The 24,869-nt window shown below is 37.3% G+C and overlaps 2 protein-coding genes across 2 annotated transcripts; one reads left to right on the top strand and one right to left on the bottom strand.

The window, feature by feature from the left end:
- The first annotated feature begins 6,984 nt into the window (after nt 1-6,984).
- Nucleotides 6,985-11,363, top strand: LOC136230314 (protein MAINTENANCE OF MERISTEMS-like). Its single transcript, XM_066019356.1, has 4 exons — nt 6,985-7,212; nt 9,475-9,751; nt 9,852-10,807; nt 10,896-11,363. The coding sequence occupies exons 2-4, from the start codon at nt 9,562-9,564 to the stop codon at nt 11,346-11,348; spliced, it is 1,599 nt and encodes a 532-aa protein (XP_065875428.1). The 5' UTR covers nt 6,985-7,212; nt 9,475-9,561; the 3' UTR covers nt 11,349-11,363.
- A 7,623-nt stretch (nt 11,364-18,986) lies between these two features.
- LOC136229619 (MICOS complex subunit MIC60, mitochondrial) lies at nt 18,987-24,551 on the bottom strand. The gene is made up of 12 exons (XM_066018519.1): nt 24,177-24,551; nt 23,953-24,016; nt 22,879-23,613; nt 22,345-22,452; nt 22,084-22,236; nt 21,863-21,940; nt 21,626-21,718; nt 21,412-21,531; nt 20,469-20,546; nt 20,156-20,335; nt 19,578-19,682; nt 18,987-19,488 (listed from the first exon to the last, which is right to left on the bottom strand). Exons 1-12 carry the CDS (start codon nt 24,185-24,187, stop codon nt 19,252-19,254), a joined length of 1,962 nt encoding a protein of 653 aa, XP_065874591.1. The 5' UTR covers nt 24,188-24,551; the 3' UTR covers nt 18,987-19,251.
- Nucleotides 24,552-24,869: the final 318 nt, after the last annotated feature.

The following is a 24,869-nucleotide window of genomic DNA, read 5'->3' as shown; positions in this document are numbered from 1 at the left end:
ATAGTAATTTCATGAGTGTATATGCATATATATGAACTGATTACTATGTATTAATAACTTTATGTTCTTACAACTAGAGGTGGGGAGGGGAAATCGACATGGAAGTTCATATCGACTATGAATACACCCCCTTCATAAGGGGTGTTTGGAGGGCCCTTCATCACGACAAACCATTGTCGATGATCAGGACCTGCATATATAGCAGTAAGTGTACGTGAGTTAGCAGAAATAGAGAAAGAAGAACAATGCACAACTAGGTGAGTAAGATACATACCTGTAATATTGAGAAGCCACCCGGGTGACTCCTATCGAAGTGTGGAAATCTGCGCCCCAATATGAAAATGGACGGCCCTCGAACGATTATCCATGATCCATATAACTAGGGTAAGTATACTATTGGGTTGTGGACTTTTGAGAATTGGTAAAAGCTTCATATTTATACCGTGGGTGGGTAAGTGAAAGGTCTAGGAAGGGGAAAGGGTAAATGAGTTATTAAGTCTCAATAGTCTCTGTAATACGTAAGTAATTAATGAAATGCATTTGGTTTTGTAGATATCAAGATTTGGGGATTGTAGGCCTAATAATGACTTAGATATGCAGATCAAGTTGGATTTTGCTTCCAACACTACGCCAAATTGAAAGATTGAAAGATTGGTTATGTATTACTTTTTGTTTTTACCTGATATTAATTACATTCAGAAATTTATCTACTTCAAGTGTAAACAGATTATGGGCATTAGTCTCCAATAAATTTAAAATCATTGATATACAGAATTTCTTGTTCATTTGACTATGTTTCATTACCAGAAATTCATTCGAAGAAGAAGGCAAAAAGTGACATTTACGTTTAAAAAAAATGTCATCTAAACAACAATAAAAAGACATTAAAATAAATGAATCTGTCATCTGAAAATAAATCAATTGACATGATTGATTAAGATCCATGTCATCTGAAACAAGCTACAACGACATAAATTATTATAAAAATTGTCAACGCGAATACCAATATGCCAATTTTCCATATATCTACTTAACATTTTTAATTATTAGTATGTCATGTGATGACATTAAAGGTGGCGGTAGTAATAAATAAGCTGCATCGTAACAAGAGTAATATGACAGTACGTAAATAGGCTAATGTCATGTGTCGTTGAAGGGAAATAAGGCTAAGGTATAGCAGCGGAAATATAAAAATTTTAGCCTACTTCCTTTTAACCATAGGATCCATTAATCGTTATTTCATATAAAGAGGGATAGGAAGAAATACCTTTTGAATAACAATCTACCGTTGTTAAAGAAGCGTCCACAATTCTTCTCCGAGTTCCCAAGCACGAAGTATAACACGGTGAGGTTAAGTTAGAATCAACCGTATGAGATGCAACCAAAATAGATTGCCTCTAATTAACCAACACAAGATCAAAGATAAGGGAGATAGATGAAATTAATCGATCGATGGAAGCCGTATGAATTCTTGTCCACGAACTAGGGGAGTCGAATTCTCTTTCTCTCTCTTACTTGCAAATTTCAAAAATCACAAAGGGGAGTGGTATATGGCTTAGTCGAAATTCATGTAGTATGGGGTATATATAATAACTTGTATATAAATCCTAGTTAGATAGGAATAGGTTACTTAATAGGAATTCAATTCGGAATAGGATTCCCAATTATTATCTTATAATATATCTAATATATCTAGGATAATAATAAATAACCTAATTGGATAATAATAGGAGTATATTAATCTAATTAAAACTCCTAACTTAATTATCTCTTAATTAATTTAATTCACAAACCTAATCAAATTAGGATTAATGGAATTAAAATAATTCCTTATTTATTATATATAAATTTCGGCCCCCTCTATTTAAATGGGCCTTACTGGGCTCAATTGGGCTTCCATCTATTAATGACATCCATCTCTCTTTTGGTTCCAAGTCTTATGTGTGATCCATTAAGTTCTTACTACTTCTGCCCGTATGCAACTATTAAATTAATTTCTTCAAGAATTATATTTAATCCTTGCATAACGGAATGATGTACTGAGTATGTTATTGGCAAGTCTGTAATCATTCTCCCAGAGTCTGTTAAGAAGACAGGTTGATTCTGTCGTTAACCCTTCTGTATTAGTTACGGTATAATTCGATCCTTTATCAACTACATCCTTGAACTGAATCTTATGACTATGGGTGATGTCAAGTCACATATAGCGAGACGTTCGTTTTACTTGTATAGGCCGAGTCAACTCAAATAGATAGGTTAAGTGAAATCTGTATTTCTTACTCTTAAGCTATCACCTTGCAAGGATTTAGAGTCGAGTCTTCCACAAACGATCCTTGGATGTATCTCCCATTAACCGGGAGTGATAAATGCTCAATCCAATGTATAACTACCCTGAAATTACCTCCTGTGACACCCAACCTTTGCAGTTCACACCCCAGAGTCATCTCTGTTAAGGATCGTGGGACCGCAGGATCAAAGTCTCACATTCAGTAATTCAGGATGACCAATTAACATTCCTTTGAGTCTGAGGATTAGTTATACCTATTAATACCAATGAGATGAACAGGTGACAAGGATGAATCTACCCATCCTGTTATCTCAAATTGGATCCCCAATCCTAATGAACGACGTTTCATCGGATCTATGTAACTGTCCAGATATCTATATATATGAAGTTTGTGAGATCAGCTTTCTGTCGGACAGAAGACATTGTTACATACAAGTCTCAACCGTGATATATCAATCCTAAACATATCACTTGACTTGGGGTGGTTTTAAGTTTATTAGTTTATTATAAAGTTTTGTCTCACTTCATGCTTGTATGAACACTTTATAATCACTTTAAACAAACTTACGGATTTCCTTTTATTAGACTTTATTTAGTGCTTAAAAGGGATTGCCTTTATATATAGTTATAAAACATATATCTCATTAAAACAAATGATATAAAGAACAATTCATTTACATTAAGTTTGTATCCTGCAACAATTGTCTATAGGACACTAAACCCCAACAGTCGTGCCTTAACATGACAAAACCTAACCGTCGTCTGAAGGTACATCAGACGACAGCGAGCCTCGTGACAGATTTATATCTCGCAGGACGACGGTTTTTAACTCGTATTATATACTTATAAGACCTAATTGGTAAATAAATAAACATAGAAAAATATTATGTAATCTAATATTAACTTATAAATAATATTTTTGGGCACGGCCGTGACAAGATCCTAAAGAGAGAAAATAACCCAAACACGAAAGCAAATATTTCATTTCGACTCGAGGCACTAGACGTCAGGAATCCGTAGAATCCACAAAGATTGGAAGCACTCAAGAGGACTCCGATGCAGAATCCACACAAAATATTAGAGGCACGCTCTAAGGGTAATGCACTGAGAGGTATAAAATCTCTCACTCTCTCTTCTCTCTTTCCTATTTTTATTTATTTATTTTGCTTGTGAGACTATTTTGAGATATATTTTATTGTTTTGACGCTTTACTTTTGAAATAAAAGTTTTAATAAAAGTGCTTTAAGGTAAAGCTTCGATAAAGATTTTCAAAACTATTTTTAGTAAAGTGTTGGAATCGTCTTCAACAAAAGTTTTCAAATAATTTTAAATTACATTTTGAACTATTTCAATGAAATAAATATTTTAAGACCGTTTTGAATAGAATTCTTATAAAAAAAATAATTTATAGCTTAGAAAATCTCATAAGTATATTTGCATTTTGTGTTAGCATATAGACTATGCATATAAATGTGAATTAATGTGGAATTTATAGGAAAAACCATTCGCTAAAGTTTAAATTTGTTTAACAATCAACAAGTAAGTGATTGTTCATGAACCTAGTCTCTCGATGGTAGAGTAGTCCCTCGTTACCAGCTTTACTGAATTTTTCAAATTGGCTGAAACTGGGTGGCGGCTCTATGTTTTAGAAAGCAAGTGTTTAAAGATATCCATTTGTATCGAACTATGTGATACTATTCCTTACGACCTAACATCAAACTATACGGTGCAGTTATTAGGCTCCCCGAAAGTAAGCAAGATTTACATGATGCACCATTTACAGTCCCTCGAAAGTAACAACTAAGAAAGTAAAATTTGGGGTGCAAGTTTTCTACCACTCACAGCAAGCATACCTCAATGGGATCAACGCACATTTTGGCTCATTCAACATCCATTGACACATGTCTCAAATACTCTATCTACAATAAACACGCCTCTAGAAGGACTTTGTACCCATAAATGCCAATTCAATATACCTTGTACGCCCCAATGTCAACTTGTAGCACTTAAACTCCTCGATAACAATTCCAACGCCCTTCGCCCACCTTCCCGCAACAATAACAAAAGGCTCGCATCAAGTGCCACCTTCTTGATGTGGCAAATGAGTCCAAATTCATCAGGTCCAACAAATAGATAAATCTAGGCACACCTAGAAGCATAACCCACTAAGTCCCATGGATAACCTACATCCACTAACACCCAACTGAATCATATCAAAAGGGGACATTAAGGGCATTCCACCATTATTCAAAGACTATAAATACTACCACTCAGAATCCACACAGGAATCTGAGATTTTTTTTCTCTCTGTCTCTAATTTTCTATACTCATACTAACTTGACCGTTAGAAGGGACCGTTCCTAATACAGGTCAAAACATTTCAAAAGGATCAACACACCCTTAGTATCTCATCATTACGTATTAGTTACATACATCGATAATAAGTCTAATCAAACAATTAATGACCAATGATCATAAGGTCCATGTAAATACTGCTGAAAGAATTGGATGCACGTTCTTCCAATCGAGTTACAGTCTCAATCGAACTTCACATATTTTCTTCGTTGAAATTCTATGGTATAATACTTTGGAGTCTCAATCATGAAGTGGTGAGATATCAATTTTCATACGTACATAATCAAATCATCATTTACACAAATATGAAGAAAACTGTGGGACCCGCACCTTATATCCTACATTTAACTACTCAACTAATTGAAGCCCTAATTATCATGTTAACGATAGTCAAAGTTAAGGAATTTTAATAATTAATGAATAGGTACCCAATCCTAATCATTTTCTCACCCAAAACCCAACCAAATTACTTGTTTCAATTAATTTACAAAAGTTGCCTTCATTAATACGCAATTTCCTCTTCCCACTCTTCACTTCTTTAACATACTAACTCATTTCGTAATCATATTTATTTGTAATTTTAAGTGTTAGGTTATATTTAATTAACTAATAACATAAGTGAATATATTTGAGATTCAGATCCTCTTCACACGATGACCAGGTATCACATCCGCCCTTCCATAAAGTCGGTTCAAGAATTCTTCCGTTAATTAGAAATTTTTTCATTTCTATATAAAAGGTCTAAGCGTAACGGTGAAAAGTCTCATTTGATCATAATTTTTGAGTTTTTTTTAATATTTTTTCATGATTTATTATTTTTTTCATAAATTATTAAATGGATTAATTGATCGATCCAACTAACTATGATCTAATCCATTTATTATATGGGTTAGATGGACCGACCCGTTTATGATCTAATTCGTTTAATTACAAATTAAAGGGGTCATTAAATGAATTATGATTCATTCTAACACTTTCATTCAAGACGTTTCAGGTTTTTTTTTACTTCACTATTGAATTAATAGGATCTAATTTATTAATCAAAAAGCCAACTAAGTAGCTGATGTGTTAGCTAAAACTGTTAGCTAAAACTGTTGGCTCTATATTATACTGTATTGTGAAGAAGTATGAGATTTCAACCTTTCTCTCTATTTATTTATAACCTTTTATTTTCTAGTTAACCTATAGTATTTAGGGTCGGTTCTCACAATTTATGGACCCTTAGTGAAATAAAAAATAAAGGGTAAATTACACCAATGGTCACTGAACTTTACCCATTTTCACATTATGGTTACTGAACTTCATTTCTTCTCAGTATGGCCACTGAACTTTACACGTTTTAATACCGGTGGCGATTCAATTTTAACTAACTTCTCAAAATGACCGTTAACGATCGTTAACGACCTCAAAATAAAAATATTCAAGAATTAAAGTTGTTCAAAATGACATTTACCATGAAACCACATTTTTTATTTTCGAAAATCACATTTTTTGGAGTTTTATCTCTCTAAAAATTCTCTTTCTCTCTCCTAACCAAACAACACCTAAATGACCTCAAAATAAAAAATTTCAAGAATTAAAGTTTCTTAGAATATTATTAACGCTTTGGATTTTTTATTTTTAGACATCAACGGTCGTTTTGAGGCGTTGAGTGGCCACCGGTGTTAAAAAGTGTAAAGTTCAGTGGCCATACCTGGAAAAAATGAAGTTCAGTGACCATAATGTGAAAATGGGTAAAGTTCAGTGACCATGGGTGTAATTTACCCAAAAAAATAAAGGGTCTTTTTAATAAGGAAAAAATTATAAGTAAAAATTTAAAATATATTTTTAATAAATTAATAATTATATGGTACGTATTATTACGTTCATCAAATATTACTTTTATTTATCTAAAATCAAAAAGATGTTTCATAAATTTTTTAAAGGGAAAAGTACGAAAATAAACCTTATGGTTTAGCCCATTTTCAAAGTGCACATATGTGGTTTAAAAGTTTGCAAGTCGGTGCCTTGAACTTCATTTCGTTAGCAAAGAGGGGTAAAATTGACTAACGGTGTTAAAAGTCAAAGGGAAAATAGTTAATTTAGTCCTTATATTTAATAATTTTATAAATTAAGCATCCTTATTATCTAACTATCACAAACAAACCCCAAAATAAAAAATAAAAATTCAATTATACCATCTTCTCTATTAGTCTTTAATTTTTTTCTTTCTCTCTCATCTTTTTTAATTTTTCTCTCTCTAAAATCAAGTTTCTCTCTCTAGAATCACAGTTCAAAAAAAACAAACTGATCTTAATAATTAGGAGAAACTTGAATTTATGCTCTCTAAATTATATCTAAATTGAATTGAGTGTGGCATAATTAATTTTTTCTCTCTCTAAATTCAACATTCACTCTCACCTAGGCTCTCCTATCTCCTGTGATTTCCTACTGGATACGGACCCCTCGGGTCCTTTCTTTCGAGCGATTCCGGAGACGGTGGTCGTCCTTGCCTCCGATGACGAGTTCCAACTTCTGAGGGGAGAGTGGTTCTATTCGGTCGGATTGCACATGCAAGGATAAACTATGAGGTTTGTGTCCTTTCCCTATCTCTCTCTCTCTCTCTCTCTTCCGATCTCGCTTCTCATTGGGTTCGTTGCGATCCTATTCCATTACCTTGCTTTGAAATGTTTGCTGTGTTGACTTGAATGGATATGGGCGTTTTACTGAGTTTGCTTGGCTTTGAGATACCTATGGGGGTATTCCTCTGTTTGTTTGGCGTCTTTGGCTATGTTCACAGGGTTTGGGATGATTATTGCGATGTTCATGGGATGCTTAACTGTATTGGTTTGATTTCATGATTTCATAGAGAGAGAAAAATTGATGTATGTTCAACATTAATTATATCTAATGGGAAGAAATTATTGAACCGTGATTCTAGAGAGAGAAACTTGATTTTAGAGAGAGAAAAATTATAAAAGATGAGAGAGAAAGAAAAAAATTAAAAAGTAATGGAGAAGATGGTATAATTGATTTTTTATTTTTTATTTTGGTGTTTGTTTGTGATAGTTAGATAATAAGGATGCTTAATTTATAAAATTATTAAATATAAGGACCAAATTAACTATTTTCCCTTTGACTTTTAACACCGTTAGTCAATTTTACCCCTCTTTGCTAACGGAATGAAGTTCAAGGCACCGACTTGCAAACTTTTAAACCACATGGGTGCACTTCGAAAATGGGCCAAACCACAAGGTTTATTTTTGTATTTTTTCCTTTTTTAAATTACCTTTTAATCTATATTCAAAAAAATCAATTGGCCTTTTGAAGTCTAAAATATCAGTTATTTAGACCTTTAAAACTTAAATAGTATTAATATATGTATATATAAAAAAAATTTACTCCACATATTTAAAGACCTAATTTTTTTTTTTGTGATCCCGATAGTCCCGAGCCTAGGCCGCCGCACACGGCCAGGCCCTGATAGTATCCCATCTTTTTAGAAATAAATATATTTTTTTAGTGGAAGGATGAATGAGTCGATAAGAAATATAGGGTTAGGCTATGCTTACGTAAGCATAGCCTAACCCTATATTTCTTATCGACTCATTCATCTTTCCACTAAAAAAAATTATTTGTCAAAAGTCCACTATCATCCAATGGTGAACTTATTTTGTTAAAGTCCACCATCATCCAATGGTGAAAAAAACAAAGTAAGTTTTACTTCGTTAAAAATAAAATAACCATAGAAGGCATCTAAAAATATACTAATATTTATAAATATTAACGTTTTTATTTGACAATTCAAAATTAAATAAGTACAATTGCTGCACATGTAAATGTAATGACAAAAAGGATAGAATAGAAAACTCACATGTGAGGACCTTAAAAAGCACATGGAATCAGTAGTTTACAGACCATAATTCAATTGTAAAAGGAAGCCTTAGATATATACTTGTTTTTGGTTACAAAGGGAAGACTCAAACCCCACAGAAAAAAAAAACCAAACAAAAAAACAAACAAAAGAAACATGACTATAGCTAGCTCCTAACTAAACGTGGAAAGGTCAAACCACTCAAATCTTCGAAGAGGATAGCTTGGATATCTACGTGCGGTACACCATATAGGCCAAATGAAAAGAAATTGAATTCTGGGACAGTTAGTTGCTATTTTGTTGGCTAAGAAAAATCACGAGGTTTTTAGTTTTATAATCTCACTATTAAGATAAAATATTAGAAGGGCAATGCACTATTCTTTAAGGATGTTGAGTTTGCAAGGGGATTTGGTTAAGGATATTGTCTTTGAGGAGGAATTGATAAATATTGTGGGCGATTATATACCGCCCCCTAATTCCGTTTCACCGCACCCTGTTGACCATATTGCCTTCTCATTATTTCAAATAAGAAATTTGAAAATTCCAAATCCTCTCTACTTTCTTTCCGTTTTCAAAAAACCGACCTAAAACGACATGGCACCAAAAGTAGGCAAGGGTAAAGGATACATGGGTATTACGGTAAGTTTTTCCGTTCAAATAATTAACGAATTATTGATTTTTGGGGCTGAAATCGATGAAAAAAACCCAGAAATCGCACCAGGCGGGTGCGATTTACTTGTTCCGCCTACGGTGGAACGCACGAACTGTGCGTTCCACCGTAGGTGGAACAAGTACGCGCTGCGCGAGCCACCTTATGGTGGAGCGCGCGGCGCACGCGTTCCACCGACGGTGGAATGCATATAAGCCGCGCGCTCCACCTTATGGTGGAGCGCACGGCGCGCCCGTTTGGGCCTTAGGCAGACCCGAACATATAAAAAATTTATGGTAAATTGAATATAATAAATAAATAATATTACAGGATGAGGCGGGATCTGACCCCAGACACACGTCTTCACGTCCTGTTACTGCATCTGCTCGGCGGGAGCGGACGGAGCAGCAGCGGTTCATGGCGGACGCTCGGAGGGCACATGCAGCACAGGCGGAGCGTGCTGAGGGACAGGATGAGGCGGCTGATATAGAGATGGACGGAGATGACTCTATGCATCGTCCTAGTTCTGATACTATCCCCATACATCGTGGCGTCGTGACGAGGGGTCGAGACAGACGATTTTCTTCTACCGCAGGATCGTCTTCTGGTAAGAGAAATTTAAAAATCTGCTTATTTTTATTTGTTTTAATCGTGATTATTGGAAAATATACCAAAAATTTAATGTAAACCGTTTACTGTAATTTCAGGTAGCAGCAAGCGATCGAGGAGTGCTATAGAGGATGACTGGGTTGTGAAGGACCCCGTACCCGGGGGTCCATTTGATGGTGCTGTGATCCCGAGCTTTCTGGGACATGTTGCATGTGCTATCTGGGCCGGTCAGGATAGGGGCGTCCTTAGGTGTCATACCAGATCAGGGTATTGCTCGAAGCTGAGATTATGGTACAGTGGTTCTTCCAGGACGATTCAGTCGCGTATCGAGTCATCTGGCATGTTCCATTTACCTGGTATTATGCACAGTCACATAGATGCTGCTCTGATCACGGCATTTGTAGAGCGGTGGCAGCCAGACACGTCATCATTTCACATGCCGTTTGGCGAGATGACCATTTTGATGCATGATATGTGGGAGATATTGCGCATCCCCGTAGATGGTGCCATGGTGACTGCTGATGCGAGTATTGATGAGCTTAAGGAGTGCGTGATGGATTTGTTTGGGATGACTTGGGTTGAGTTAGATGCCCGTCATTATTCTTCTGGTGGTATACGAGCCGCTTCCGTCATGGAGCACTGTAGAGGTGATCGGATTCCTGAGACCCAGGCTATAGCTTGGACGTGGCTGATGCTCGGTTCCACCTTGTTCGTAGGCAAGAGTGGTGACCGTATCCGACCTTCTTGTCTGTTAGAGGTGCAGGACTCGGCAGCTGGAGCCGTTGGACTTTCTTGGGGATCAGCTGCACTAGCATATCTATACCGTCATCTTGGTATTGCTACCAGAGGAGATTGCGAGCAGATGACGGGTTGTATGACATTGCTCCAGTCCTGGATTTACGAGTATTTTCCTTGCTTCAGGCCACATCGAGAGGCAGTTACAGTTGACCCGGATCTTCCTAGGGCTTCGTTGTGGCCATCTATATCGATGGAGAAGAGCGATGAGCGGCTGAGAGCATTTCGTGCCCGGCTTGATGTGTTGACGGCAGATGAGGTATACTTGCTATATAATTATAAATACTGTTCAATTAAAACAAATTTGTATTACTTGTATGTGTTAATGTAATTTTATACATCTGTAGGTGATGTGGATGCCGTATGGCCCTGATGCCATTACGGAGACCCCGATGACTCTATACGTTGGATGGATACGGTATCGGGATGTGATCGAGCCGTACATGCCGGGGAGATGCCTTCGACAGCTTGGACATGTGCAGACCATTCCTAGACCGATATTGCAGCCTTCTAAGGCTGTGCGTCCGTGGACCAGTTTGAAGTATCGTGTAGAGGTGCCAGCTGTGATGGTGCAGGGTATTTGGGACTCTTTTCCCCAGTCGGTCGTCCTTATATTGTCTGTATTCACTCCAGCACATACTCCATCAGATTGTGAGGATCAGTACATGCATTGGTACACCCGTCACTCACACCCTCGTCTACTTTCGGAGATTGTTGCACCCGGACTGACTGTTTATACTCGCTCGAACAGTGAGATTGTAAGTTATTTTTTGTTTTTCTTTACTGATCTACTAATGTGAAATGATATTTACTGATATTATCGTTTTTTGTGGTACGCTTTGTTATTATTGCAAATTTAAGAATACATTACCACGACATAAACTGAAAAAAATACATGACAACGACATAAACTGAAAAAATACATTACAACGACATAAACTGAAAAAATACACTACAACGACATAAACGGAAAAAAAAAATACATTAGTCACTATCTTCTTCGTACTCGTCAATGTTTGGTGAAGATGTCGCTGGTACACCTGACTGTATTGCAAGGTATATCTCTTTCTCCTCTGCAATATTCGTCTCATATTCCACAGGAAAAATGTTCCATGGAGCATTTCCTCTATTTCTTGGCCAAGCTCGTCCTGGAAGGTAATCGTTCTTTGAAGCGCTGATACTCTGTAGTACTCGAACCTCTAATTTATAGCGATCCCAATTTTGCACGATCGAGTAAGGATAAGTTCGATGAACCTCATGAGAAATTTCAGACTCTGTCCATCTTAAAAAGATGATGGAGTTGAAATTTTTTCTAGGGATAATTCCCCTCTGATTATCACGCAGTAGTCTAGGGATAATTCCCCTCTCATTACAGAACAACACAGAATTAATCAGAATTGACCTATAACATTACAGAACCACACAGAATTAATCACAATTCACCTGTAACATTACAGAACCATACAGAACCACACAGAATTCATCACAATTCACCTGTAACATTACAGAACCATACAATATCAAATACTAATATCCCCTAAGTTTGGCCAATCTGGTCCACTGTGCCACCCTATCCTGATAGAAGCGCTCCCATCCTACAACGCTTTGACCTCGGTGCAGAAACCACCAGTGTATTATAGGGGGCACCGGAAAGTTAGGCGATAAATTTAAACGTATGTAGTGATGGCAGTGATTCCCTAAATGAGCTATACAAATCTCACGTGCTGGTCTTGTAGCAGTGGATGCGGCATACAATGGTAAGATAGTACCACACAACGATAATGTGTCCCCACCCGAGAAGCCAAATAACATGATAGCAGCATTGTACATTGTAGCAACCGGCCACAAGTCATCCCAAACGAGCATCCAATAATCCGGCGTACAACCTGCACCGTCCCAACTTACCCTACGAAGAGCTGCATCAACAGTATCAACAAACACTCTTTGATACAGACAACGGTTAGCAATTACTTCATTTTGAATGTGATGCCTAACTGTCTGCCACGCTTCTTCGTCACCAAACATGTAAGTTGCTACCGTACGGAAACCACAATTTCCATCACCTACAACGTTGTAGTATGATTCGACATATGGTTTAATTATGTCAACTATTTTATCGGAATGTACGAAGTCAGAACCATAATACGTTTTTCTATCTGCATTCATGTATATTAGTGTAAATGAACTCTATATTGCAAAACATTTATAAAAAAAAAAGTTAGGTTTATCAGATAAACATTACCTGATGAGGCACCATTATGTACCGAGGATGACGAGCTAATTCTGCCACTTCTACCACGACTCCTAGATGAACTAGTAGAACGAGCCCGTCCACGACAAGTTTCATTGTATTCCCAAGAACTCGGCATACGTTTTGTGGATTTGCTTACCTTAGGTCGCCCTCACACGTGAATTTTGACATCGGGTTCGGTGTACTGAGCTTGATCAGGGTGTAGTTGATCATGGATAAACATTGAAATATTACGCATTAAGGATGGGTCGCCTTTAGAGACCTGGTCCACTAAGGACTGAAAATATCGCTGCTCCTCGTTCAGATCATTACGCCCGTCATTTTTATCAGTGTGACCATGATTAATTAAAAGTGTTCTCCAAAACACGTGAACACTCTCAGTACTGATCATTTGTTCCAGATCACAAGCTCGTTTCAGCTCGCATGCACATGGTATCTGATGCGATGTTCTCAATACACAACCGCAACGCACGTACACTTCATGGCTCAACCCTCTCATGCGCTCTAACTCTTCATTCAGCAACTGCAGACAGTAGTGAGAGACTTTGAATACAAGTTGGCTTAATGGGCGTCCGGCGAAAGTGACTGCTTGACGAAGCCGGGACTGCTCAAGCATGTACCTGATACGAAGACAAAATTATTATTAGTTAGTGAAATGATACAACCATAAATGCAAATTCCTAAATTGCAGTAGAAGAAATTGCAAATACCTTATATTGGTTGCTTGTGATTCAATCTGCATGTGAACCTTCTGCCATACCGTGTCAAGGGAGCCAGTTGCCGTATTGAGCCATTGCTTTAGACTAGCATGTTCGCTCTCCACTCGACAAGTAGTTGTGTTGCCAAAATGTAGGAACTCCTTTGTCCAAGCAACAACAAACTTCTCCTTATGCACCAACCACGTCTCCTCAACATACGAGATAACTCCTTTGTACCTGCTCATCTTATCCTTCATCATCATAAGATTGGTCTCGTACTCCTCAATGGTTAATGATTCGAATATTGTTCTCCATCTGGCATTCTTGAATTTAGAGGCAAGGCCTTTATCTCCCATGATTCTATACACACGATCTTCCACATCCTTATTTATATGCCAAGTGCATAGCAAGTGCGCTGCTTGTGGAAAAACTTCTTGGATCGGCTTTAATAACCCAAGCTCCCTGTCACTAACAACAACGGTCGGGTTAAGATCATCCCCAATCAAAATCTTCAGCCTTTGCAAAATCCAACGATAGCTCCCTTCGGTCTCGTCTTTAACAATAGCATACGCTATCTTGAAGTTATTATTGCATGGCGTCATCCCCACAATCTCAACAAACGGCATTTTGTACTTGTTTGTTTTGTACGTTGAATCAATACCGATGTACCAGTGGTAAGTCCTGAACATATCAACTGACTTTGGATGTGCCATGAACACATGCGTTATCACACCTGAATCAGCTTGTGTGTAATTGACATATTTGTTCTCCACAGCAATATGGTAGAATTGACTAGCCAGGTCTCTACCTTCAAACCCGTCCCTCCTCATTTTGTCCCTGTAATTATATATGTGTTTAATTACTGAGTTGTCCTCTGGGTGTTTTTCTTTAACTGCTGCTAAAATAGCACAAGGCTTTGCTTGAGCTGAAGTCATATCACGCACAATTTGTTTAGATGCGATACTGAGTCCGCTCATTTGCCGACTTCCCTCTGGATACATACGCATTGTATGGTTATGCATTCCAGTTAACCCAGCCTTAGCCTGTATCCCCCATCCAGAAAGGTCTGCATGTTGATAGGCTTTAATCTGTAATTTACAGCGGCACGCTTTAGTTTTACTTTTCCTAATTGCAGGATCTTCATCAATTTTCACAACACCTCTATATCGTTCACCCCGTGAACATCGCAACAGCTTCTGTTTTCCCCCATGTTTGTGCGAAGATATTACAATCTCAAACCCATTCTGAATAGCTATCTTTTTTGCCCAATCAATAGCATCCTGACTTGAGGGGAAAACGGTATCCGTTATGAAACGCGAACTATAATCAATGTTATCGGGGTTCCAATCTTCTATCGGTACCTGAATATACGAAAAATTGACATTAAAATTAAAAAAAAATACTTCGGCGCTATTTCTCCCGTGCAAAAATAGTTCGGGGCAATTTCTGCCCATTTTTGCCTGAACGGGCAGCGCGTACTGCCCGTTCCATGGGTGGAGCGGGTGGCGCGTACCACCCGTTCCATGGGTGGAGCGGGTGGCGCGTACCACCCGTTCCATGGGTGGAGCGGGTGGCGCATACCACCCGTTCCGTAGGCCGAACGGGTAGTTCATCCGTTCGGCCTAGGGAACGGGTGGTATGCGCCACCCGCCCAGGCAAAAACCAAAAAAAAAAATTCGAAAATACCTAAATAACGTTTTTAATAATCGTAATATTACCTCGTGTTCGAACTCATTATCTTCGGGAATGCTTTGATCCATTTTTGTCAAATCCGGGATTTGTGCTCGGGAGAGAAAAGTAGAGAGAGTTTTTAAGGTTTTGGGAAAAAAAATGAGAAGGGCAATATGGTCAAAAGGGTGCGGTGAACCGGAATTTAGGGGTGGTATATAGCAATACCCTAAATATTCCTCTAATTGCTTTTGACAATGATTAGGGTACAAATATTGTTCTTGACATTGTTGCAAAAGTAGATCAAGATCAAGACAATATCATTCCTCCTCTTCAAGAAGAACAACCTCAAACCTCAAGAACACATGCCTTTAAAGAGATCCATTAGAGAAAGGAGAAGTGCAATTCCAGATGATTATATGGTATTTCTCCAAGAACATGAGGAAAGCATCGGATCAATGGAATAAGATCCAATCAACTTCCAACAAGCAATGCAAAGTTCTAATTCTCATAAGTGGATTAATATCATGAATGAGGAGATGAAGTTTAAAGAGACAATGAGGTTTGGGATCTTGTCCCGTTGCCAGAAGGTGTGAATTCGTTGGTTGTAAATGGATATTTAAGACTAAAAGGGATTCAAAGGGCTACGTGGAAAGATATTTGGCACGCATTGTTGCTAAAGGCTTTACATAAAATGAAGGAATTAGTTTCAAAGGGACTTTCTCTCTAGTTTCTCCGAAAGACTCTTTTAGAATTATAATGGCATTAACGACATGTTTTGATCTTGAGCTTCATCGAATGGATGTTAAGACTGTGTTTCACAATGGTTTCATTGATGAAACTAACTATATGTTGCAACCAGACAACTTTGTCTTTGGTGATCTAAAGAAAATGGTGTGCAAATTAAAAAAAAATATCTATTTATGGGCTCAAGAAGACATCCCATCAATGGTATCACAAATTTCATCAAGTCATTGTCTCATATGGTTTTGAGATGAACTTGGATAATGATCATGTATACCACAAGTTCAGTGGGAGTAAATGCATTTTCTTGATTTTATATATCGATGACATATTGCTTGCTAGTAATGACTTGACTCTATTGCATGAAACTAAGAAATGTCTATCAAAACATTTTGAAATGAAAGATCTTGAAAATGGCTCTTTTATATTAGGAATCCAAATACATAGAGATCCCTCTCGAGGAATTCTTGCATTATCACAAAAAAAAGTTATATAGAGAAAGTGATTAAGAGATTTGGCATGGAAGGATGTAAAACAGGTAATACCCTTGTGGCTAAAAGAGACAAGTTTAGTCTCAAACAATGGCCTAAGAATGATTTTGAACTTAAGTAAATGGAATAGCTTCCTTATTCATCTGTTTTAGGGAGTCTTATATATGTCGAAGTATGTATGCGTCTAGATATTGCGTTCAAAATTGGAATGCTAGGAAAATATTTGAGCAATCCAGGTCTGGATCATTGGAAAGCAGCCAAAAGGGTACTACGTTACTTACAGAGAACAAAAGGCTACATGCTCACATATAGAGTATCCTATCAGCTGAAGGTCATTAGGTACACCATTTCTGATCATGTTGGATGTCAAGATACTCTCCACTTCTAGCTACGTTTATCTATTGGTTGGAGGAGCCATTTCTTAGAAAAGTGCTAAGCAAAAGCTCATTACTTCCTCCATCATGGCAGTAGCATACTATAAGGCATCCGGTCATGCATTATGGTTGCAAAATTTTGACATTGGGTTGCGTATTATGGATGGTATAAAAAGACCACTTAAGATGTACTATGACAATAAATCGATAGTCATGTTTTCAAATAACAAACGAAGTTCTACCAGTAATAAACATATAGATATCAAGTATTTGGTAATTAGAGAAAGAATTCAGAATGGTCAACTGTCAACAGAGCACATTAGGACTAACTTCATGTTAGCAGATCCGCTCACTAAAGGATTATCACTCAAGGTCTTTCGTGAGCATACTGCTCGTATGTGTATTGTAATATTTGATGAAATTTGAGCTCAGTGGGAGTTTATGTTTTTGGTGCCTGTATTTGATACATTATGTTTGTTCAGTTAATAAAGTTTTTTTTTCCTCCATTCTGATATGTTTGATTTCCACTAAAGTAGGATCAGTTGGAAATATGCATGTTGAGATTACATTACATGTAATTCCACGTTACACATCCATATTTAATTCATGTAATTTGGTTATACTAATATATGTGATCATCATTGGTAAAGTCACGCTAAAGGTGATTGATTGTTAGACTAAAATCTACAATATAAGTTTTACGTGTATAATATTATAAATTACATTTCGGATAAAATTACTCTTAGCTATCAACATTATGGGTATTTTTGTATTTTATCCCTTAGAAAATCAGGCGGTTATACATATTGCAAAGGAACTTGATAGCTATAACCACAAAAACCTTTTAGACTAGGGATGGCAACGGGTAGTATACCCGCGGATACCCGACACTACCCGACCCTAATGGGACTACCCGTACCCTGTATAAAAGGGTATGAGAAGGGTATGGGATCAAAATAATTACCCGTTAGGGTAATGGGACGGGTATGGGAATATCCCCCAGGGTACCCGGTACCCGTTATCCGTCATAATTTTTTTATATATTAAAAAAATTATTGGTTTTTAGATGTAATATTTGAGATTTTAAACCCTAACCTTTTGTTTTTCAACCATTGAATGATACCACTAAGCTACTTATTCTTATTGATTAAGGTTCAATTTGTTCAATTTTTAGATAAATGATTTATTAAATTTATACTTTGTTAAATTTGTAATATTTTTATTTTATTTATTGATTTTTAACGGGTAAGGGTACCCGTGGGTACCCGCGAATTCAATGGGAAGGGTATGGGATGCAAAAATATACCCGTTAGGGTAATGGGACGAGTACGGATAATTAAAAAATAAACGGGTAAGGGTTTGGAATTGGCACTACCCGCGGGTACCCTACCCGTTGTCATCCCTATTTTAGACCGATGTCTCCATCAAATCCCTCCATTCCTCCAAGATACTTCAAAGTTCCTTTTAAGTGGGGTTGTAAATGAGTCGAACCGCTCATGAACGGTTCGGTGTTCGACTTGATAAAAGCTTGATCATGTTTGGATCGACTTCTTAATGAACCGAGCTTCAGCACGGGAAAGCTCCGCTCGAAAACTCACAAGCAAACTCAATTATAGGTTCATGAACAAATTCGATTATAATGTTTATGAATATGCTTGTAAGTAAGCTTCGTTCGATGATTTTTTTAATAAGAATATTTCTATAAAGAGGAATGTAAAACAACATAGTTTTGTGTGAACTCTAGTATTGCATATTTCAAAACTATGTATTTTTGTGTTAAAAAAATTCAAAATCAATGTAATTCATGAACATAATTAATGAGTTGTTCACAAGAGAATTTCATAAAATGATTAACCAATTGTTCGCGAGCAAACCTCGTTAACAAGCTTGCGAACAGAATGTTGAGCTCAGATTCAAGCTCGTCAATTTTCTAGGAGCCGAGCATAAACATGGCAAAGCTTGGCTCGGCTAAATTACCGCCCTACTTTTGAGCAGCTAAAATCTTGAAGATCAGTTTCTTATTTGCTTTGTTCAATGTACCTACTGTCTACATATAACACCAGCACCCTTCAGCAATTCCAAGCATTAGGCCCTTATAATTCTAAATGTTTACCGTCAAAAAAGAAAATCATCAATATTACAGTAATATGGATGTTAACATCATTTGGTATTATTTTTACAATTCTCATCAAGAAGCTGATAAGCAGATCCATCGAGGAAATGAGCAAGAAATGCAATTTTTGCAAGTAACATAATACAAAACTTTATTCTTCACATGTAAGTGTGTGCAATCAATCTACAATAACCCCCTTCCAATGACAAAACTCTGTATAAAGTTGAGATGGTCAACAAGAAACTCATTTTCATCTTTTCTTATGCGCATAATGGTTGGAAAACAACAAACTACAGCGAAGCTTGAATGCTAAATTGATTTTATGCTGCTACTACCGCAAAAGTAATGACGATGATACTAAGCATCATTGCGTCAGGCTCATGCAGGCAGCATATGCCTGAAGTACAGTTAGGGCTTGTTCCGTAATGGCTCTATTCCTTGCTCGGCTCACCCAGTCACCTGCTATCTCCTCTGCCTTGCTCCCTCTCACTCCTTCTTGAAGAGCATTAGCTGCTTCTGCAAGCTTTCCCTCAGCAAGGAAAGTCTCAACTCTACTAATAATAGATTCTATCCCATCACCAGACGGCTCAACTTCCTTAAACTGCACAAAAGCCAAAGGAACAAAACTCAAACAAAATTTTAAGCCTCCACATATACAATGATTAAGAAAATAATAACGTATTTTCATACCCTCAACCAAGAAGCAATCTGCGCCATAGTGTGAGCCAATATGCTGCCACCACCACCAGGAGGGATTAGAACGTAGTGCCTCAAACTCCCTTTCAAGGAATTGAACTGTCAGAAAATGAAAAGTAATGATAGTTAGTCGAAAATAGGAAGAAAATAATTTTAATGATCTGAAATCTTATAGATGGAAATGATTCACCATTCTCTTCAATAGGAACATTTACATTCAAACATCTTATAGTTAGTGCAGAAAGTATTTTTCATGAAACTACAAATTTCAAAAATCAACTCATAATAAGCTAAAGGACTGCTGCAGATAAAATTTTAACTAGAGGGTACATAGATTACAGCAGTCAATCTGCAGGAACGACAGTAAACAATCAACATCTAGGTTTTTTTTTTCCTTTTATAGGTAGCGTCTGGTGGTGAATTTGAATTTTTTACCTCCTCATCAGAGTAAAGACATAGATAACAACTTGACCGTGCCTTTACCAATAACCAGCATATGTGTCAACTATACTAAAGTAGCTAGACTTTGTTTCAAGTAGTAAATATTCTAACAAGATCCTCGAGTAACTTGCCTTCTGATTCAATTGCAATAAAGTGTCTGTGCCATGATACCGAGTTTCTTCAGGGAGGGTTGATAAGACCAAATGAACAAGGGAGTCTTTATCAATGCCTTCCAAGTAGGTGCTTAAAACCTCTAGCTCTTGATAAATTGGAAGTCCTTTGGAAAGTGCATCTTCTAATGCAAGTGCTCCCTGCGATACATGTAGAAGATATCAGTTTGCTGGTCACACCTAAAATCGTTGATAAGTACGTAAACTAGACAAATACTTTTAAGAGTTTTTAGCAACTAAGAGGTGGGATGTTATAACAAAAAGAGAAATTCACCAGGGCAAGCTTGTGAACAGAATGAATCTGACGAGCCTCTTCAGATCGTGCATAAAATGCCATGCACAAGGCATTGATCTACAAAACAATAAGAGTTGAAACTAAAAAACTTCACAGTATCTAGCAAATTGCAACTTTAATCAGCAATTGATCAATAGAAGTCTAAAAAGGGCGGCCCGGTCGCACTACGCGTCCCCACTGAGCGAGGGTCCGGGGAGGGGTCCCACCACAAGGGTGTCCTGGGCGCAAGCCTTCCCTTGCCAATTTATTTGGTAAGAGGCCGCTCCTAAGACTCGAACCCGTGACCTCTTGGTCACACGACAACAACGTTTACCGTTGCGCCAAGGCTCGCCCTCGATCAATAGAAGTCTATGCAAATAAAAAACAATGCAAAATAAGAATTAAGCATTTTAATCATAACCATTGCGAGATTAATAGACAAATAACAACAAAACATATTTAAGGTTTAAGATTGAGCTCCTTCAAGCAAATAACTGAATAGGCTACTTTGTATACTGCACTCAAAATGGATTAGTGTTATATTACATAACTACAAGAATGCTACGCTTGCTAAGTAAATAATCTACCTTGAGCTACTGTTGTCATAAATTAGCAAAAGCACAAAAGAAATCAGTGGTTAATTGAAATAATTTTAATCTCATAAAATAGGCTGTAAGTTAGTAGAGTGCAGAAGCTAGTGACACAAAACCATCACTTTGAAGTGAACTGACACTAGCTGGTTTTATCTATTAAGCTGTTATATTCCCAAGCACTGGCTGTTGATAACTAAATAAAGAGAATCAGACCCTTCAGATCACCTTTGAGGTCTTATTCTCTATGCTCATAAAAGAAAAGAGGGAAATTTTCTGAGCCATTAAAAAGAAAAGGTTCCAGCCTCTTAAACCATAACTTTTATTTCCAACGACTTGAAAGGATATCTTACATGGAGATTTGCTTCAGCAATTTTTTCAATCTGTGCTGCCTTCTCACTTGCAATTGCTGCAGCTAATTCTGCTTTTGCTAGCTCCTGAAACTTTTTCAAGTTCATTTCTGCTTCATTATCCTGCATTTGTAGCACAACTACATGAGTTCATGAGTTGTCATTTTCTGGCATAGGGCCTATGACAATTGTTATATAAAGAAAAGGATATGCATACCTTCTGTTCAAGTTCTGTCCTCAGTTTTTCTTCCATCTTTTCTTTAAGTGTTCCAATGGCAGCTGCTGCTTTTGATTTCTCTCTTTTTAATTCCTGAACAGATAATGTTGTTGCAGGTGGTATAAATGGGTCAGAAGAGCAGCAAAATGTGCATATACAGGGAGATATACTCATTCTGCAGTATACCCATTAAGTACATCAGGATAATCAAGAGTAAGCAGCAGGATTTGGTACAACCTTATCAAGTATTGCTGCTTCTTCTGCACGCATGAGTTCCCTCGCCCTTAAATCCCTCAAATCCTTTTCATACTTGCCCTGAATGTGAGTGAAATGGTTAGTGAAACTAAAAACACCTTGCAACCTTGTCATACAAGGGAAGCATTAATGTAATTAAAGCTACAGATCATGCATTAATGACACAAGCAATTTATCTCTTAGGGCCTATGTAATACTCGTACCTTCAATGCTTTTCTCTCGTCAGCAAAGACACGAGCATCTAACTCAGCTTGCCTCTCTTCAGCTGCATGAATTGCTTGGAGAAAATCCATAACCAACTTTCCATCTTTAGGTACATAACCATCATTCACCTCCTCCGAAGCATTAGCAAAAGCCTATTATTTCAAAGTAATTTAGTCTTTGTTTGAATATTGCATTATATTTTCGTTTACAATATAGCATAGGAACATGCACAAGTAGCAAAAGCCAATGCTTATAATGACCTCTTTTTGTGGGGCCTCTACTATAGTGCTCTCAACAACCATGTCCTTAATATGGTATGTGTCAAGCAAACTTGCTACATCTGCATCTGTACCTTTGCCTAAAGCAGTCTGCAATAGAGAATCATACAGACTTTTGCTTAGACCCGTGTAAAACAATATATCAACATTAGGAATGAGAATAATACAAAAGAAACAGAATATTCTGGAATCATCATCATTCTCATAATATGTATGGAAGATGTCTACTACTCCATCATAAGTGGGGATGCAAATAACACTGATTTGTTTTACCTGGTTCCATTAAGAAAAGAAGACATTTCTCAACTTAGAATCAACTGAATACACTTGCATATCATCAACCAGTGAAAGAAAGACCACAATGCCAAAATAGAAAGTGTCGTAATTTCTTGCGCTCATGTTTTGGGAAGTATAATAAATGGTTTGTGGTAGTTCTTAAGAAACACTAATGCTCCCAGAAGTCACTCTTTATATAAACATGAAACAATTTCATTTATATATATACACACACAATACCTTTGATCCCTCTTCTGTAGCAAGATGCTGCTGTGGCATTGTTCTGGTTTCATCCTTGTCAGTAACTAACTTCACCTGAGTTTCCACTGTGGCAACTTGGACTCCCTCTGTAGTCTCTCTGTGGGCTTGTGATTCTAAGTCAATTGCGCCAGGACCATGTTCAGCGTTTGTACTTTGAGAAAATCCTGGTTCTTTTTTCTCCTGAACAGCAATTGAGCCATCTTCATGATGATGAGTATCAGTTTGTGATTCAACCCTATCCTCACCTTGGACATGAGGGAGATCTCCATGAAGTTCATCCTTCTGCTCGATTTCAACACGAGGAAGATCTGTGTGAGTTTCAGCTTCCAGCTGAGCTTCAATACGAGGAATATTTGTCTGAGTTTCTATCCTTTGCATAGTCTGCTCCAAATCATCCTTTACTTTTCCAGGCTCTTCACTTATGGTGTCCGTCACTTGCTCCCCCAGAAACATGGTTTGCTTTACATCACTATGATCAACCCCAGCCTTAGCTGAGTTAGCGGAGCGCTCGTCATCTTTAAAGATGAATTGGTCCAAGTAGCCCGAGCTGTACGCTAACATAGCAGCACCTGCTGCAACAGCACCCCCTAGGAGGACTTTTGGTACATTACTGGTGGATTGGGGTGGTTTTCCACCAGGGCCAGCTTTAGTATATGCATTTTGCTGGGATGAGGTTGAGAACTCCTTCCTCAATGAAAGAAATGGCCGTATTGGCTGCAATAGAATTATGTGCCGGTAACTAGGTATTAGTGTGATTAAGCATGTCCCAGATCACGAGGATAACCAGAAAACACGTTTGCACATACACAGACTTTCTATTCAACATTGGTATTGATCTACAGCTCTAAGCCATATATCACTAAATAACACATACGTAACCATAATCTCAAGTTCCATAAACTAAATTCAACTAAGAACAGCACGGGGTTGCAAGAAAAACATGCTACACTCAAGAGAATTGCGTCTTGCGAGCAATTTAAGAAAGCAAAGTCTATAATGAGTAATCTGGCGAAAGAAACTATAAAACAATAAAAGGTCAGTTGAATTACATGCCTGATAAATGTCGGGCCTCGGGATTCTTCTAACCGATCGACGAGATGATAATTCCAAAATCGACCTGCAATAAGAATCCCAGAAAAATTGCTATTCACTGAAGCTGGAAAACGAGAATCACACAAAGAAGAACGCGAAATGCCTTGAACACAAATCAAACACAAAATCTGCAATGAATTTAACGAATTCCTTGGCATAGGATTAATAAAATGCAAAGTCCTCACCTTCGGAACATTGTTTGTGAAAGATTATATTTCTAAGAAAGTAAGTTCAAGTGTTTGAGAAAATGACTAAAAGAAAGAGTTGATATTGAATCGGTGTGAGAGAAGCGGAGAAGATGGGTTGAATGCTAGGCTATTGGAATTGAAATTAGTAGTTTTGTTCGAGAGAATCGGTTCTGTTCGTACAATGAGACGACAACTTTCCGGCAACTGCCGGGACAAAGGGAGCTTGCTCACTGCCTGAGAGTCTTCGGAATATTTCCGAGAATTAGGCGACGAGAAGTTGAGGTTCGGATTTATATGTAGGCTCCTTTATTTCGGAGTATTTTAAAATGCAAGAGAAAATTTTCGTTTTGGAAATGAGATTTTATTTTTCTTAAATTTTTGTTTGGGGGAGAATAAAGTTTAGGGAAGGGTCTAACCATTCCTCAGATAAGGGCAAATCACAGATCCCAAACATCGATCAAGATTTACAGTGGTTTTACTTTTCTTAAATGACTTTTTACTTTGAAAATTATAATTACTTTTAATATTTCCATCAAATAACAACATAGTACTAATGTTTTTCTCCTTTTGATTTTGATTATTAAAATTTCAAAAACCTCTTCTTTTATTTTTGGTGGATTGGACAACTATCAAAGTACCTCTTATAACTTCTCGTATCTTGTAGACTGTTAAACTCTATAATTTAGATAC

Source organism: Euphorbia lathyris, chromosome 5, assembly GCF_963576675.1.
Source record: "Euphorbia lathyris chromosome 5, ddEupLath1.1, whole genome shotgun sequence".
In the NCBI taxonomy this organism is placed as follows: domain Eukaryota; kingdom Viridiplantae; phylum Streptophyta; class Magnoliopsida; order Malpighiales; family Euphorbiaceae; genus Euphorbia; species Euphorbia lathyris.
The sequence above is the reverse complement of the archived record's forward strand: the minus strand, read 5'-3'. Positions and strand labels throughout refer to the sequence as shown.

Excerpts from the sequence above, each read along its gene's own strand:
- LOC136230314 (XM_066019356.1), top strand. The coding sequence starts at position 9,562 with ATGGCGGACGCTCGGAGGGCACATGCAGCACAGGCGGAGCGTGCTGAG. Across the intron at positions 9,752-9,851 it reads TACCGCAGGATCGTCTTCTG|GTAGCAGCAAGCGATCGAGG; the intron begins GTAAGAGAAATT and ends CTGTAATTTCAG. Across the intron at positions 10,808-10,895 it reads ATGTGTTGACGGCAGATGAG|GTGATGTGGATGCCGTATGG; the intron begins GTATACTTGCTA and ends ATACATCTGTAG.
- LOC136229619 (XM_066018519.1), bottom strand. Across the intron at positions 23,614-23,952 it reads CGAGGCCCGACATTTATCAG|CCAATACGGCCATTTCTTTC; the intron begins GCATGTAATTCA and ends ATTCTATTGCAG. Across the intron at positions 20,547-21,411 it reads TTGCTGAAGCAAATCTCCAT|ATCAATGCCTTGTGCATGGC; the intron begins GTAAGATATCCT and ends ATTGTTTTGTAG.